Source organism: Anser cygnoides, chromosome Z (assembly GCF_040182565.1).
Source record: "Anser cygnoides isolate HZ-2024a breed goose chromosome Z, Taihu_goose_T2T_genome, whole genome shotgun sequence".
In the NCBI taxonomy this organism is placed as follows: domain Eukaryota; kingdom Metazoa; phylum Chordata; class Aves; order Anseriformes; family Anatidae; genus Anser; species Anser cygnoides.
This window is the reverse complement of record NC_089912.1, coordinates 66020109-66036905: the sequence shown is the minus strand read 5'-3', so window position 1 is coordinate 66036905 and position 16797 is coordinate 66020109. Positions and strand designations below refer to the sequence as shown.

General features: G+C 37.1%; 1 protein-coding gene across 12 annotated transcripts in view; it reads left to right on the top strand.

The window, feature by feature from the left end:
• The window catches only part of PRLR (prolactin receptor), a 169007-nt gene that overhangs the window by 127029 nt on the left and 25181 nt on the right, over positions 1 to 16797 (top strand). For 7 of the 12 annotated variants that reach the window (XM_066988294.1, XM_048051233.2, XM_048051228.2 and 4 more), the window contains 3 exons: positions 9470 to 9538; positions 14905 to 15018; positions 16045 to 16177. In XM_066988294.1, coding sequence (XP_066844395.1) covers positions 14949 to 15018; positions 16045 to 16177 — 203 coding nt within the window. In that variant the 5' untranslated portion in view covers positions 9470 to 9538; positions 14905 to 14948. Of the gene's footprint in view, positions 1 to 4790; positions 4873 to 5090; positions 5110 to 9469; positions 9539 to 14879; positions 15019 to 16044; positions 16178 to 16797 lie in introns of those variants that run through there. The other 5 variants (XM_066988295.1, XM_048051238.2, XM_048051223.2 and 2 more) reach the window with 4 other exon arrangements.

Sequence of the window (16797 nt, the reverse complement as noted above, 5' to 3'; positions counted from 1 at the left end):
GGTTTCGTGTCCTCCATGATTTTCCACCCTTGAAATATATTTCCTTCTCCTATCCACAGATCTGTACTTCAGAACATATGCTTTCACTAAGGAAATTAAATATAGATTTAGGTCTTAAGTAGCAGCAGCAGGTCTCCAAACTGAAAGACAGCTTGCAGAAATTACTCTGATTTTAACAGTTATGACCTGTATTACTGAGAATTTTTGTTTCTAAGATAATGATATTAGCGGTGCTAGCTGTACTTCCTGCTGATTGTTTGCTTATACAACTGATGCATTTAGCCCATAATCTAGAGTATTTCTCCTGTCATGGTACCAAAAGCATAAATCATTTCCTACCATTTTAATTTCTAGTAATGGACTGGTTATACCTAATTACTAAATACACTGAGTGGCAAAAATGTATGCATTCAGTGTAATAACATTGATTTAATATCAGACTGTGTACTGGTGAATTCAACCCCATAACAAAACTGACTTTGAGAAGCTGCTACTATACCTTCCAATTCCTGCAGGGGGATGCTTGCTTCTTGAAGAATTTGAGCAAAGATCATGTCAAAGAAGGAATTAATATGTAAAATTTTTGCAGTAATTCCTGTCTATTTAATTGCTACTGCTTTAAGACTCCACCTAATGTAGTATATTTCACATGCAGCAGTTCATATTTTGTAGGTACTGTATGAAAAAAATCCTGAGATGCTATGATACTTAGCATTACAGAAATAAAAATAAACAAAGCAATGTGCATTTCCCATTAAATTCTTCACAGAGGAGATTGAGATATATTGGAAAGGAAGTCCAGATCAATAGGACTCTCAAAAGAGTAAAGAGGTTCATACAGATAGCTTAGTAAAGGACTAAGGCCATGTGCTTTTTTTTTGCTGAGCCATGTGAATTATGAACATATCATTCTTAGAACTTATGCTTGACAGTAACACTGAACTACAAATCTGACCAGCCTGTGAAATTCTCATTAGAGTGAGTTAGTTTTAACAGGTGAAATTATCACATATAGATGTAAAGAAAATACAGTATTCAAGGTATCTTGTGCATATGAAAATCCACCACAGGGAGAAATAGGATAACAAGTAATTCCTGAAAAACAGGTGGCCTTAATATCATGTACCTCAGTAGGAGAGTCTTGCCTTTACCACACCAAAGATCTTAAGACTGCTTTCTTCTTGCATCTGGCTATTTGCAATTTTCCCATGAATACATAATTGACATACGATAGAGGTTTTATACTATGCTAAAAGGAAATCTACATGCTTATCAAGTCTTACAAAGTATGTGCTTAAATTGTGATTCTGTAAAATGAATCACAGCATTTGTTTACGCTTTTGAATGTTGCAAATGATTTGAAACCAAGAAGGTGATTTGGGATTGAGTATTGGAATTAAAAGGAGCGAGCTTAGGTTCATAAACAAGTGTTCATCCTAAGGATAAATGTTCACGCTTTGTATAGCAACATGGTTATTATTGTGTATATGTTTATTTGCAGATGCTCTGCTTGTGTATGCTACTCCACACACATGATTGTGAAACTGTTCTAGGCACACTCAGGGATAAAGTAAACAATCTTTCTCATATCAGAGCTTTTGAGAACTGAAAAAGAGCCAGTGACCTTTTCCTTTCAGCTGCATCTCTGCATACTTCAGAACTTTCAAGTACCAGTTTCACCCATCAAATGATTATTTTTTGTTTGAGCAATAGAAGAATTGGGCAATTTTACTAGAGTTGGGAACTGAAGTAGAGGAGTAGTCTTTGAAACGCAGTGCCCATCAACAACTTGCAGAACCTTTGTGCTTTTGCATCACTGGAGGAGGACTGTACCAGCAATCTCTATTAAAAAACCTGTCCTGTCAATTTGGTTTTCATATCAAAGATAAAACACAGGTTTGAGATGTGGGTAAATGGTACTGTGCTTATTTAACCTTCCATCACTGGGGCATTGCTAATCTCTTGTCTGTATAGGATGCTACAACATTCAGACTGAACTTACAGCTTCTGTAGAAGGATGATAATATGAGGTTTATGGTTGTGTTCAGATCTGTATGCCTGTGGCTCTTAATTTGTCATTCTTGGCACCTGAGTAGCTCACAACATAGTCTGGAAAGGACAAATAAGATCTGCACCAGTGTGTTACTTCATTGACAGTAGATGTCTGAAGCAGTTTAGGAACATAGCAGAGGTGGCTGTTGAACTAAGTATGTTCTTAGTGTGTTTTACTCAGCAGCATTTAACTACAAAGAAGAATAGATATATGGTACTGAACAGCTGGTAATTTTTCTACCAGTCAGCGTGCTTCAGAAAAGATAGCTATGTACATGAAAAGTAGGCTAGCAAATGTTTACAGGCAGCTAGGGCTCTGAAAATGAGGTAAATATCAGTTTGATAAATCTGAGCAAGAAAAGCAGAAAAGCAGTACACTGAAAAGCTCCATATAATCCAATGGACTTCTGTGACTCACTTGGTGTATTTATTTCTAAAATATGTGTTTACATCTAAAGATTTCTAAGTGTGTTATTCACCCATCCATATTGTCTGCAACTAATTTGCCCTTTTAAGGTCCTATTGCTATTTGCACCATCTTGAAAGACTACCCTGAGGCAATCAAAAAACCTGTTCTTCATCCAAATAGCAGCTTTACAAGCTGAGTCTCCTGTGCTCTCTGAGCTGCACTTGGGACAAAACTCGAGGGGGGAGGAAGGAAAGGCACCAGGGGCCTCTTTTACCTACTCTCCTGGCTGGGTCTTAGAGCATTAATACTTTCTGTGTACTTGAGATGCTTTGATCTGACTGCTGAAGATAGCCACCCAAGAGTGTTATATGGGCAGACTTGTCGGGATGTACCCATCCTTTTCTTCTGGAGGGGCCCCTCTTCAGTCTGAGGGGCCCAAAGTTTTCAAATGGAAGAAGACCTTGAGGGAGACAGAGGCCTGACTGTTCAGGCTCAAGGATTCTGTCATGTCCCTTTAAACAGTCTGCATTGGATTTGAAAGTCTGGTACAAGTGTCTACCAAACAGTGTCAAATCATGTATCGGACATAGTTTCAGTGGAGCAAATCAAGGATTAAATGAAAAGAGCAGTTTAAAACATGGCTGTGTTATTCTTCAACATTTTTTCCATTGGCATTATACAAAATATGCTTCTAAGTAGGATGTGCAGCCAAGATGCAGGCATAAGACCGTAAAAGACACCACTAGAAATGCAACATGAAAAGATGCAGGTAACAATAATGACTGAAGGTGTGGATCCAAGTTTCAATAAAAATGACTTTTATATCAAGTGAAAAGGTCAGTCTTTGTGTAAGCAAGGACTTAAAAGCCTGGGCTGTGTTATTATGTAAAGTAAAACCGACAGTTATGGCGTTTTTTCCTCCTGCCATTTCTATGTGCTTAAATGTCAGCATAAGGTTTTTATTTTGGGGATTATGGAAGCAGTGTTGTGGATTAAACACAAAATGAATTTTATTACCATCTGAAATATGATTGGGTAACTATGGTTGGGTAATAAATGTTGATTATAATGGGATATAAAACAAAGTGGGCTGATGTTAATTACAGAGGCTAATGGCTGATTTCCAGTGGTCTAAATTACCATGCTTAAAATTATTTCAGCTGTTAGTAACATTTACTAGTTTGCTGCAATTTACCATGAAATCCATGGGCAGGCATGAAACTTCCTACTGCTTATGCCCTCTCTCTGATTCCATGTAAATATCAAATACTTCTAAAAGAAATGTCATTGATGCTTCAGGTTTATGACCTTCATACTTCCTCTCCCTTTCTTTTTTTTTTTTTTTTTGACATTTTTGTGAGGTATCTTTTATCCAAATAAAGCATGTGGATCTGACATTTCAGATGCTTTGATATAAAAAATATATATATAAATATATTTTATATAAAAATATATAAAAAGTCGTCTTTGCCTACCTGCAGTTCTCAGAACTTTTGAATTTCAGTCAGTTTTCTTTTACATGAAAATCAGATCATTTTGCTTGCAAACAGCTCTGAAGTGACCCCTCCGATACTCTACCTTCATACATTCCCCCTTAGCCCTAACATGGATGGAGGTTATATCATGTTGAAGAAGTATGAAGAAGTATGCCATTTTAAAGGGAGAGGACTCCAGAGCTGACTCCCTTGTTCCAAGATGAAGTCATGACCCTGTATATCAGTGTATAAAAACTGATAATTACAATGCACACCATGGGTCCATTCTGAGACTGAGTGAAAAAAAAAAATTTCACAGTCACTAAATCAAGTCACAGTAAACAGTGAATCAAGAACATTTACTGAAAAATCAGATGTAGCCTGATGCATTGATACATCCTATAGCCAAAAGCCCTTCGTTTCAGTTGGAGTTTTTTAATCACCAAATAAAACAAACATACAGAAGAAAAAAGTTAAAATTGATTTTACTTCAGTAGAATGTGTATTTTTTATTCTGTGAAAGCTTTTCTTCTCCAAATTCTGCTTAGTAGCTATTTCTTCATTATTTAATCAAGGAATGTACTAACTCCACAGAGGAGTCAGGCCAACTGAAACATCCATGTTAAATATAATTTGACATATTTGCTATTACAGCAGAAGTAAGGGAGAAGCTTATGTCCTTAGTTTGTTAAAACTAAACACTATCCATAGCCTGAAACCTAATATTCTGTTTTTAATTATTCTTTATTCATGAAGCCATCTGTTTGCATTTACTGCACAATGACGATGCCTCTGTCTTTGCAAAATGGATTTCTTCAAGTAGTTTCTTGGCATGTTTCATTTTTCCCTGTCAGGGATGCAAGTATCACCTACTAGAAATCCATTCATCAGCAGGTGACACAGCGCTGTCCTTTCATCTTCTCAAGAACAGAACAAGTGAGTTAATGTATGAACGGGTTAATGAATGAATACATTAATGAATTTACCTTTAACCTCTGGAGATTGCAGTGTAAGTTTTAATTCTGTAAACAAGTACATAAAAGTCTCACAGCCTACAACCCCAGGGTCATTTCCTTATTCTTACAAAACAAACGAAGAATCCAAAATACAACTCACCATGTCTGAGAATCTCCAAGGAATAACAGCCTGGGATGAAGATGGGGGGTAGATCAGGTCAGTGCTATACTTCATTCAGTTTATCATGCAGAAGTGAGAAGGGAAATTCATACTGCTGACTAAAGGGTGAATTCAGTTCCTTCAGAGATGCATATCTTAGCTTTTAGGAGTTCGGTATTTTCTTCCCTGCAAACCTGTAATTAAATAGAGACAGTTTTGCTACAAGCTGAGCATCTAGGTGGAATTCAACAGGGTTGTGATACAGCAGTATCGATACTTTACCAGTCTGGCTCTCTGGGAGCTCAGAGTAATATGAACATTTGATTTTCTGTAACAAGAAATTATGTGGTTTCTACTCACATTAGGGATTAACACCAGCTATCTAAACACCTGCAGAAAATAATTGTATAAAATGTGTTAAACTCTAGTCTATTTAGGATTTAGGTACTGGAGAATATCTACAAAATTCCAACAAGATTAGAGCTAGGTGGGATAGATACCTCCCTGCATATCTATGTAGTTCTAATATTAAAGGGAATATAATGCTTTAAGTCAGCAGTGCGAAAAGATTAATGGTTTGAAACTCAGTAAAATGAATGTTGAAGGTTAAATATTGTTTTATTCACATTATTGTCAGCTGTTTCTCTCAAATAATTGTAAGAAAAAATTCTCTCCATTTTAGATTACCGGGATAAGGGATTTCATTACCTTAGCTAACCAGTGTGCCATTTCATCTGCATGTGGCATTAGTAGCCTTTAGCATGCAACTACAAAGCTCTTCTATCAAGTTTGAAGCTTGGGGAATATGTTTGGGAAATGTTCTTGTTCACAGATCATAGTACGTTGAGTGTTTATATCAGTTTGATTGGAGTAGTACTTTTTGGTAGTTACGTTCTTTAATGGAGTAACCCTACAGTCACTTAAGCAATACAAGTTTAAGTGTACAGCATATATTTGGAAAAAGACAAAGAAACAGCTGCTTTTACGACCTCGTACTGAGGGCCTCCTGAAAAAGAGAACATTGAAACAGAAAACAATTACTTGTTCAATAGTTTTCTCTGCTCCCGCTGCTATTGTTAATTATTGAATATATTTGTGATTGAAGAAAAAGATTTTTTTGCCCTGCAGCCAGGTTCCTTCTGTTACAGCCTTACCACAATCATAAGGCTTTGAAGAGAGACTTCAGCCAAAAGGGGTTGTTTCAGTGACAGAGAATAAAAGAGTCTGTGCTAGAGCTAAGGTCACAGCTTTCTTCAGCATTACCATACTGATGCTTGCAGGCACTAAGATCCAGAGATTTTTCTCCTCGGCTCAAACCCATCGCATATGTTCACCAAGAAAAAGCTATCTAGGGTAGTATCCAGTGGAAGAAGCTTTGAAAACCAAAGGGGATACTAGAATATATTTAAAACTACACTTTTATCCAACCCTTTACTGCCCACTGCCAACATTTTATTTGTTCTTTCCCTCTTGTCTGTCCTTCTGCATTACCATTTTCCCTCATCTTCACTCCACAAATCTTTCACAATTTTCTTCATTACTATGTTTCCTTTACTACTTTCAAAGTCTTGTTCCTTTGCTTCCTGAAAATTTTTAGTCATTCTAGCATCTGTCACCAAAAATATGAAGATAGCAAAAGAATTCATGCCATTGCATTGCTTGTTGAAATTCTGTGTATGATTGAAGATTATCAGAAATTTTTCATCACAACATCTTATCACGGAAAAAAAAAAGTTATTAATGAACTGAAATTATTTGCATACTCCACTTAGATTTCAAAAAATGTTCTACTAGAAAATTTCAAAACAAAATGTTTTCTGTTGATATTTACTTGGTGATATTTATTCATTTTAGAATTTTGAAAATCTGCGTGCAGTGCTCTTAGCCGAAAAAGAGTTTTTGACATTCTAAAGTGAAGATTTTCCAAAACTAGTTCTTCACAGGCAGTTTCCATTTTATGGGATATTTTGAAAATATTTTGTAATGAAAATAATCCTTAGTTTCAAAACAAAAATATTCAAGTTTTGACCTGTTTGTTATATCCCTTTCTTCTACTCTGTATTTTTACTTTGTTATTTTTCAGTTCTTAGGATCATGAATTATTCCTTTTACTATACTTATCACAGTCGGATTCTATCTTTCTTCTCAGGGCTATCATAATAAATATGATTTTAGCAATGACTATTTGACACATAAATACCTTGGTTGAGTGTTTGTGTTTGGTATGACCAATTCTATCATTTACCTTTCTGATCACTGAGATACAAACAATCTAGTAGCTACTAGTGTAGCTGTAGTAAAAATGACCTTTTTAAGCCAGTCATATTACATAGGGATCTGTCACTAGTTCATAGTATCACTTCCTGATGCAGGAAGGACTGAAAGCAGTCAAGAGAGCAGAATAAAATTTGATGGCATGATAGAACTTTTTTTTTTTTTTTTTTTTTTGTAATTATAAGTTACGGAAATCTGAAAAAGTGGAGGAAAGTTTATTTCTAAACATGACAGACTGCAGGAAAGAGTGATTTTCACAATTTTTAATTTAGCAATCATAACTATGCGCTTTCTGTTAGAACTAGACTTTCTTTTAAATGCGGAATAATTGCTTCTTTTTTAAAACGTCTTTATGATGTGATCAAGGTCTACAAGGCATCTTGTATTTTGGGAGAAATCTTTTATTTAACCAAGCTTGAATCAAACTCTGTTCCCAGCTCTGAAACCGATGATCAGATTTCTGTCCTCCTTAAAACAGGAAGGATTTCACTGAGCTCCATCTTTGAACTACTTTTCACCTTATGCCATAGTTGAGTAACTTCAGTGCAAACATAGTTTTGCCATATTCAGTTGTAGGTTATCTATGCAATTTTATATATGCACATAAAAAAAATAGTTTATTGCCCTCAATTACATCTGTTCCTCTGTAACGACATAGTGTCTAGCTGCCAGATGATTTCATGGTATTTTTATTGTTCTTATTAGCTTTACTGAAATGAACCAAACAAAAGAATACCCTCGTAACTGAGTAATACAGCTTCCCACCTGGTCTCCGGGCAAATCCAGACCATTCTTGATGTTAGTTGTAAAAATATTCTATTGTTTCAAGTTGTTTAAAGAAAGACAATTTCATAAGAAATAGGATGATGGAGTTAGTAATATCATGTATAAATAGTTTTTCTTGCTGTGGCAGATAAATTGCCCAGCGAAGCTGATCTAGACTATTTCTTAACAGCAGAGTGTAGTCAAATGGGATGACAAAGAAGGGTCAACTGCACACGGTGGCTCTTTTAATAAACCACTGAATTTCAGTCCATTAGAGGTAGCTGAGTCAGGTAGCTCAATAGATTTGAGACTGCTGCACGTCCATGTCCTTGGGGCCTGACAGTAACAAATCTGAGCATCTGCTCCCAATGGGTGGGCAGTGCTATAGATTTGTATGTGTGTGTATTTGCACAAAATGTGGACCACTCTAGTGGCTGGTGTTACATTGGCTGTACATCCAGTAGCTGGCACCAGGTCCGCTGATGTCCTCAGTTGCTGGGGAGTTGCGCACGAGCCTAGAGACTTGCAATCCCACTCAGAGCTCTCTCCCTCCTTGCCGGCTAATCTAGCTGGAAGTTCACCAGCACACAAATGCACCCACCCAGCACAGAGCACACCCAGACAACAGAAATAGAACTTAATGAGGGTATAGGGTAGACTATGGTGATCAGGCACACATCCCAGTCAGACAAGCTTACACTTGACTGGCCCCTTTATTCCCTTCTTCTCCTTGTTTTCTCATGCTTGTTTCCCCCCAGTCCACTCTGATCCCTTCCTTTCCCTGCTGTTTGTCCCTCCATTAAATATCCCATAATAAGACTGCCACGTTCCCCAAATTCTTTTCTCCCTGCATCCCCTAATGAGTGCTATACCTCCATCCCTCTGCAACATGTACTGGGAGGGGAATTTGGTTGACTCCTCCTGGTGGGTTCTGCACAAGGGACAATGGGCTGATTGTTTTCTTTGGTAGTTTTAGGCGTAGCCGATTCCCTGTGCCCCATTTTCGCTGATTAGATTGCCAGGGTTCCTCCCCCTACCCTGTCATTTTTCATCTGATCCTGTCCCGGCTTTTGTGTGTATGGTGATTAGGTTTTAATCATATAACCTAGCACAATCTACTAGTAAAGCTGGGCTGCATCCTAATTTGCTAAAACCAAAAATTATGCTCTTACTGAAACAGATAATGGAAAGACTGTACACTAACACAGTATTTTACAATAGTTGCTATTGCTCTCAGTGTTTAAATGTATTGACTTGGACTGTCAGTATCTGAATCAGCTAATGAGTGGGGTTTTTTTTGCTCTTTGTGTTTTATGAATAAAGTAGCAATACTTCCAGTAATATATGAATCCTGGAACTACTCTTTATTTTCTTGCAGATTATCAAGTGATCTGACATTCGCCAAGGAGACGAGCAAAAATCTTCCTTGCATACATGAATCCTTTAGGTAGGAAATTAGACTTTATATTTTATGACTATGCTATGTATAAATAATAATTAAAAGCGTCATAGTAGGATAATGACTGTGGAGTAGGACTTAGCAGTTGGTTGAGATTAATTTCCACCGTATTTAAAGAGCAATTTTCAAGTTCTAACTTAAATTCTAATTTTCAGTCTCTAAAATTTTTCTCTTTACAGCTTATGCTTTTCTTGTCTGAAAAGATACAGATAAAAATCATGAAATTATAACTAACCGTACAGACCACCAGAGAAGAAAACAGAATCTTTGAAAGCCATGAGACTGGTGGAGGAAAATTACCATTGTTAGCTAGATCATGTTTAACAGTTTTATGGTTTTACAAAGGTGGAATTGGTGATATTCTGGGGGAAAAAAAATAGTGAGAAAGGATCAGTTTTTAGCTTGTACATGTCTAGTATGAGTTTTAGCACAGCACTTAATCTTTTTCTGTATTGGTTCCCAATCTGTAAAGTAGGGATAGTGGTGCTTTCTTCCAGTTGTCTTGGCCTGTCATGTCAGTTTAGATGTTGAGACTTTTAAAAAGAACTCCAGGCTCAGTTCTGTAAAATCAATAGGCATAGATTAGGTTAGGTGCATAAATACTTCACGAGTGACTTGTGTATATAAAATATTTTCAGGAGTATGGGCTTTCATGATTTTGTCTTTTCCAAATATGATTTAAGTCTTCCACACTAAGAAGTCTATCTCCATCAGTGGGCAAAGTTATTCTATTCATCATCCTGTATTGACTGCTAATCAAAAAAAAAAAAAAAAAAAAAAAAAAAGGACTACAAAGGGTCCTTAGGACTAGATTTATTTGAGAGGAACAGAGGAACTTTGGAAAAAATATATTAGAAAACCTGATACAGGCTTTTCAGGTGAAATCTAAAGGAATGTATAGGTGCCTTCAGGTTACACAACACAAAAATATGAAGTGTATGGTCCCAAGAAATTAACTTGATGTGTCTCTGCAAAGCAGCCAACAAAACCCACATGCTAGAAGTAGCCACCTGGAATTAGTCTCAAGAAATGTAGATCAGAGGCATGTCTGAACTGCCTGCCTTCTCTAGAGCTCATATACCTCCATGAAGGTTGCCTGAGGGACTTAGAAGTTGGAGACTTCCAGTTAGGTCTCATGCAAGGTGGGAAAGCAGAGCCCAGAACACACTGCACATACACACCTTTAGTTTTCAGTATAATCCCAACCACCATCATTCAGAAACACACCTAATGATAGCTATGCCTCAGTCACGGTTAGGGACGTAAGTCGTCAGTGTTGGCATAAGAACTCAGCATAGGAAGGCAGACTCATGCAATGACCACAGAACAGTTGAATGAATATTCAACATTCAGCTATAGGCCAGTAGGATTCTGGATGGTATAGGAAACCGCCACATTTCTTGCTTTATTCCGTTCTTTATTTGTACTCGGTTTCACACAGCTGTAGTTCACCCTTTCAAATGATAATGAACTGTGGCATTTTGAGAATCCTTAAATTGCCTTCCCCTAGGCCTGAGAGACGAACATTATTTATCATCGTAACTAGTTGGAATGTGAATCTTGTTCAGTATGGATTGGTAGAGCACTTCAGGCTTCAGATCCCTTTGGCAGCACAAACAAAGCCTGTGATGGACAGAATAGCATTGACAGCAGGTGCTGTGCAATTGTTTCCCCTTCCTGCAAGCCTGAAAATAGCGCAGATGGAAATATTTCCATTTGTGTAGAACTAGGTAAAGACTTCTCTGTCAGTCTCAAGAAATGTATCTATCACTATACAACAAGAGCTACAAATAAAGTAGGACAAGGACAATCTCTCAACCCTGCTTCACAGCACCAGATTCAGTATTTGTATTTAACTTCTAGCTTCATCTAGCTGCAATGTAAGCACTGTTTTCAATGCTAAAATTTCATATTATTATTAATTACACAGTAGGGTTATTTTACAGTAATATATAGCACTACTTGCTTCTGTGCTTTATAATACCTCGGTAATGATTTCTGTCCGCACCCAGGTGCACAATTTTTGGGTGTTCGATATGCAGCTATTGAAGACTGCATAACAGCTGTGTTAAAAGGAAGAAATTCAACTACAGTGTCAGAATGTAATAACTCTGTTGGAATTAAATCAAAACCTTCAAAAAGGAGGCATATGATTTTTAGTTATCAGTTACTGTAGCCTTGGTTTTGCATGATGTTCTAGCAAATCAGTGTCCACTGTATCCCTTATAAAAGAATGCATTCAGTCCAAAAAGAGAGTCTTTCCCTACAACATATTCATTAATACTAGTTAACCTTTTATGAAAAGATTTTCAAGTCAGATACAGGGAAGGTACCCTTTTGATGTATTTACAACAAAGTGGACATTATTTTTTTTCTATTAAAGCAAGTATTTTTAAAAACAAGAGATCTATTCAGAGGCCTTATAGGAAATATCTGAACCAAAAATACCAAATACCAAGCAACCATGGAAACGCAGGCACTGGAACAAATGGAATATGGTTAATATGCCTGGAGCCTCCTGGCCACTGCTCTGCTGCTGCTGACATTCCTTCAGAAAGCAATACAAATCACAAATAGAATGATGCTTTTCTTAGATGCTTTTAAGGACATATTTATGATCAAATAACCAGAAGTTCTCATAATTCTTTAATAGAAAATATTTTGAAAGCATTAAATTCTGAATGTAAAATAGGATATCCAGCCATCTCATGTTCGTGTACAGTTTTCTAATTGCTAATAATTCAAGGTATATAAATTGAATTGAAATAGCCAGGAAAGCACATATTGGATCATAAAGCCCACTCCCCAGCTATCACAAACAATCATGGCATATATATTTCATAATACATCTGACTCCCTGGGAAAACTAAATGGGATTTTTGCTTCTGGAAGACTATTCCAGAAATTCATTTCTGTCTTTTTTTTCTTTCTTTCTTTCTTTTTTTTTTTCCTAATTTTTGGAACTAATTACAGCCATTTATTCTTGTTGCAACATTTTGTAGAGTTCATACATTCTTAAGTTCCCTCTTTTGATTCTAATCCCCTGGTATGCCTACAGAAGACAACCATATCCTTGAAAGGAGTAAGAAGCCAGTTCTTTAAATCTCAGTCATGAGACAGCCTCCGTGTCCCTGCTCATATCAGTAGTTTTCTATATCCATTCTAAATATGTTAATCTGTTTATTTATTTGTGTTTCTGTGTTTTTGTTGTTGTTATTGTTTCCCCGCATATGGAGTTTTTATGTCCCATATATTTAGTATGTGGCAGTAACAAGTCCACAATCCTCCACTGTGTCTCTCCTGTTCTTTTTCACAGCCACATCACAGTAGTGGCTCGTGATCATCTCATTTTTAAACAACAAATGATCCCAAGAAAAAATACATGCTTACAAATTAATTAATTTCACCTTATTTCTATTAATTTGATTCTCCGGGTATTCAGTTTCCAAAATTATCCTCCTTTCATTGTAGCGTGCTCTACTTCTGCTCTTTCTGATGATGGCTCTCTATCTTTCATCACCCAGAAAAGATATCTCTAAAAGAATAAAAAAAAAAAAAAAAGGCAGGTATAACATAGTATTAGTCTCAGTTTGAAAGTGGTGTATTTTGCAAACATTCAACTGTTGTTTTTGTTGTTGTTGTTTTGTGGTTATTTTTTTGTAATAACAAAATATTGTGTTATCGTATGTACATGAAATGGCTCTTGTTTATAGTTCAATATTTCACCTTGAGAAGAACATGCTTCTTCCTTGCATGAGCTCAGTGGTCTGCATTCTGCATTATGTAACACCAAATTTTCAGCTCATTTCAGAAGTTAAACACTAACAACTGGGCCTGCAGTTTGTTTACAGACATAAAATTTGCATGTGATTACACAAAACTGGAGTTTATATTTAAATGGTGTGCTCCGCATTGACTCTCTATGCACAGATTGCTGTAAGGGAGTTTAATACAGATGCAGTTCTGCAGTGTAGCTCAGTTGCATAAATGAAGTGTGCCTGGATATTCAGAAGAAGCCTATGAAAGTGTAGCTGACTGTGGTTCTTTAGCACTTTGTCCACAATAAACACATTTTAGAATCAGTTAAATTGACTGATACTTCATTTGCCTGTGCACTTGAGAAACATTTGTGTGCTGATGGGTTGTAGTTTCTTGATACAGAAAATGAATTGCATAATGAAAATTGAGTCATCTGATAAACCACAAAGAATTTTTCCTCTGCAAAGAGACAGCTTGTTCTCACGCTGTTCTACACTGAACGGGTTTCAAGCACAAAATACCTGTCGGATGTGCTTGGTAGGAGTGGAAAGCTGAGGTAAGGAGTTTCCTTTTCAGACAGTAAATCGTTATTCTTTAGTTTCATAGAGTAAGGTTGGCTACAAAGAATCTAATAGCAGACACCAGTCACCATGTCCACGGAGGAAGTTTGCTGGTGGGACAAGCAGGAGGTTTGCATCAAGTCATGCTCAGCCTTTTCGTTAGGCTAGGCAGATTTAGCAGCAGCAGGGGCTTCCGATTACCCTGAGCTGTAACCTGAATGCTGAGGACACCTAGTGGTGTCAGCCCTCTGCAGGCACTGGGGCTCCACAGCTGGTGGCCTCCCACTGTATTTCAGCTGAGTTCTGCAATACTGCCTCTGGCCTTTACAGGCTGAAGAAAGAGGGATAATTGCATCTTGTCTTGCGTTTCCACCTGGTAAATGAACTGTGAATTTACACTACTTTTCCCTTGGTTTCTTTTCTCTGTTCTTGGCATTTCCACTTTCCAGCAAAATTAAATGCAGTAAAAACAATGAGCTGAACACAAAGAATGAGTAGCATTCTTCAGCTCAGGTGGTCTGAATTCAACACTGCCAGTCCCAAATATTCAGAAGTCATGAGATTGGCTCAAAAATCCTTAACATATACATAAATCATGAATATTTTCTATTTATCTTCTCTTTTCAGGACCTTCAGAGTTCAGAAATGTTGAGTTCTTCTTTATATTAACAGGGATAAACATATATTTTTTGTTATTAAGAGTCTGATTCCTCAGGTAAATTAATGAGTCAGATGTTAGAACTTTAAGAAAATCATCCTGTGTCCCAAGATGACAAATAAATATGCAAGATTAGTTAATGCTGTGAAAGCCTAATCCCAGCACTGCTAACCATTCAAAAACCTTAAGGAAGATCTACTTACTACTCTTCAATTCAGGTTTTCTTCCTCTGAAGTGGAAATGTAACTCATGCCACACCTCTGAGAAATAACAAGAATCAATTAGCTGCAATTCAAAAAGAACTTTGATCAAGCCAAGGGATACATATTACATGTTACATATTTTTATTGACTATTGCATGATGGTATATTTTACAGTGATCCCTTGATCTGATACTCCCCCCTGGGGAGAAGTGGACACCATGAAGCAGAAATTGATGTCATCAATTCAAATTATATTGTTACTTCCTCTGACTGCAATGGGACTAACTGGTAAGTACAAAACTTCCTGAAACACTTGTTTTCCTTAAAACACTTCTTTTAGAAGTCTGAGGCTTTACCTGATCTATCCTGACCATCACTGGAACCTGTACATATTTAAATTAAATTCTTTTAAAGTTTTGTATGGAGATTTTGAAAATGGCTTGAGTCCTCTTTTCTTTTTATAGTATTAATTTAATGATAAAGTGGTGGTGACGATGAAAGACATTCACTCCGTCCCTGCACTCACTCCATCCTTGTCACCTTCTTGGGAATTAGCATCATTTGAATAGTAACACAATTAGAGATATGGTACGGAACTTTAATGAAGTAAAGGTAAGATTAGGTTGAAAAGTCACATGCTCATCATGTCAAAAAGTATGTAAATTTATGGTCTATTTTCTTGTTGGAAGTTAACGACAAGTAATCTTTACAGGAAGTATTCTAAAATGTATCAAGATTATTATGGAATATTCAAATAGTTAATGAATACATACAGGTTGCCAGTACACAAAATATTCCATCCATCCCATTGATTCCTTCTTTCTCTAATTTGCCTTACCTACAATTTACCCCAAATATGTGATAATTTTAGAGTTGTGCAAATAATGGAATTTTGGTTCAATTGCAAAGTTGGAGGTGAAATTTAATTCTAAGATGACCCAAAGATAAAGATTTGGGATATTTTAGGAAAATGTATATATATATATATGTCATGCATTTGACTCCATGCTTTTTAATTCATTTTGGAGATTACTGAACACTTTCAAAGTTTAGGTTAAAATGACATTTTTATTTTCAAAAAGAGAAGTAACAAAGTATTAGAAGCTGTTTCAGAAATTTGAGATAATATATATTTACTTTTCTGAAAGTTTCGGCCCTTTTCCCAGGCAGATTTATTTACCAAATTCAGTCCATAAGTTCAAATAATATTATTTTTTTCAAGCATTTCTTGTTGAATTTGCCATTCAGCAACAACTACAACAAAAAAAATTGTCCAACCCTAATATAACTAGCTGGATTTCTGCACTTCTCTAGGTCAATCATATCCTGGAAAACCTAAGATAATAAGATGTCGTTCTCTAGAAAAGGAAACCTTTTCTTGTTGGTGGAAGCCTGGTTCAGATGGAGGACTTCCTACCAATTACACCCTGTTCTACAGCAAGGACAGGTAAAAAACGATGAATAAGTAAGTTGTCAAGTCATGATTACGACAGAATGAGGGAATGATAACATTAATTTGTGAAAGCCAATTTTATGAACCCATGTTACACCTCAAATAGCCAACAAGGGCTATACAGATGAATGGCTTTCCCTTGGTGGAAGAATACATGGCTACAACCAATACCAAACTTTCAGCCTGTCCCTACTGAAACTCATCTGAGCTAATTGCCCTGCTCTGAACACATACTGGGAAAGACATAATTTGTCCCTTTATCAGAACGCACACAGCTTTTATCTGAAGCACATCCTTCTCTGAGGAGGGGAGTATCAGGGCACCATGAGGAACAGAGGCCACCTGGGGGTTGCAGGGGCTTCCCTGGGGCAGACAAAGCAAGGCCACCAGCTAGGGCCCATCCCACCCCTGAGCAGGGTAGCCCAGGGGCAGACCCAGGCATAGAGCACCACCCTGGGGACAGGAACAGGACAAGGTGGGGCTGGGCTGAGGTGTCAGCCTGCAGGCCAAGGCTGTCTTGATGGGGCCCACGGCACAGTGGTTGGGAGCTGGAGACCGGCCCTACTGTGGTGGGCCGAAGTGGGGTCTTGGCCACAGGCAGGGTCAGGGGAGGC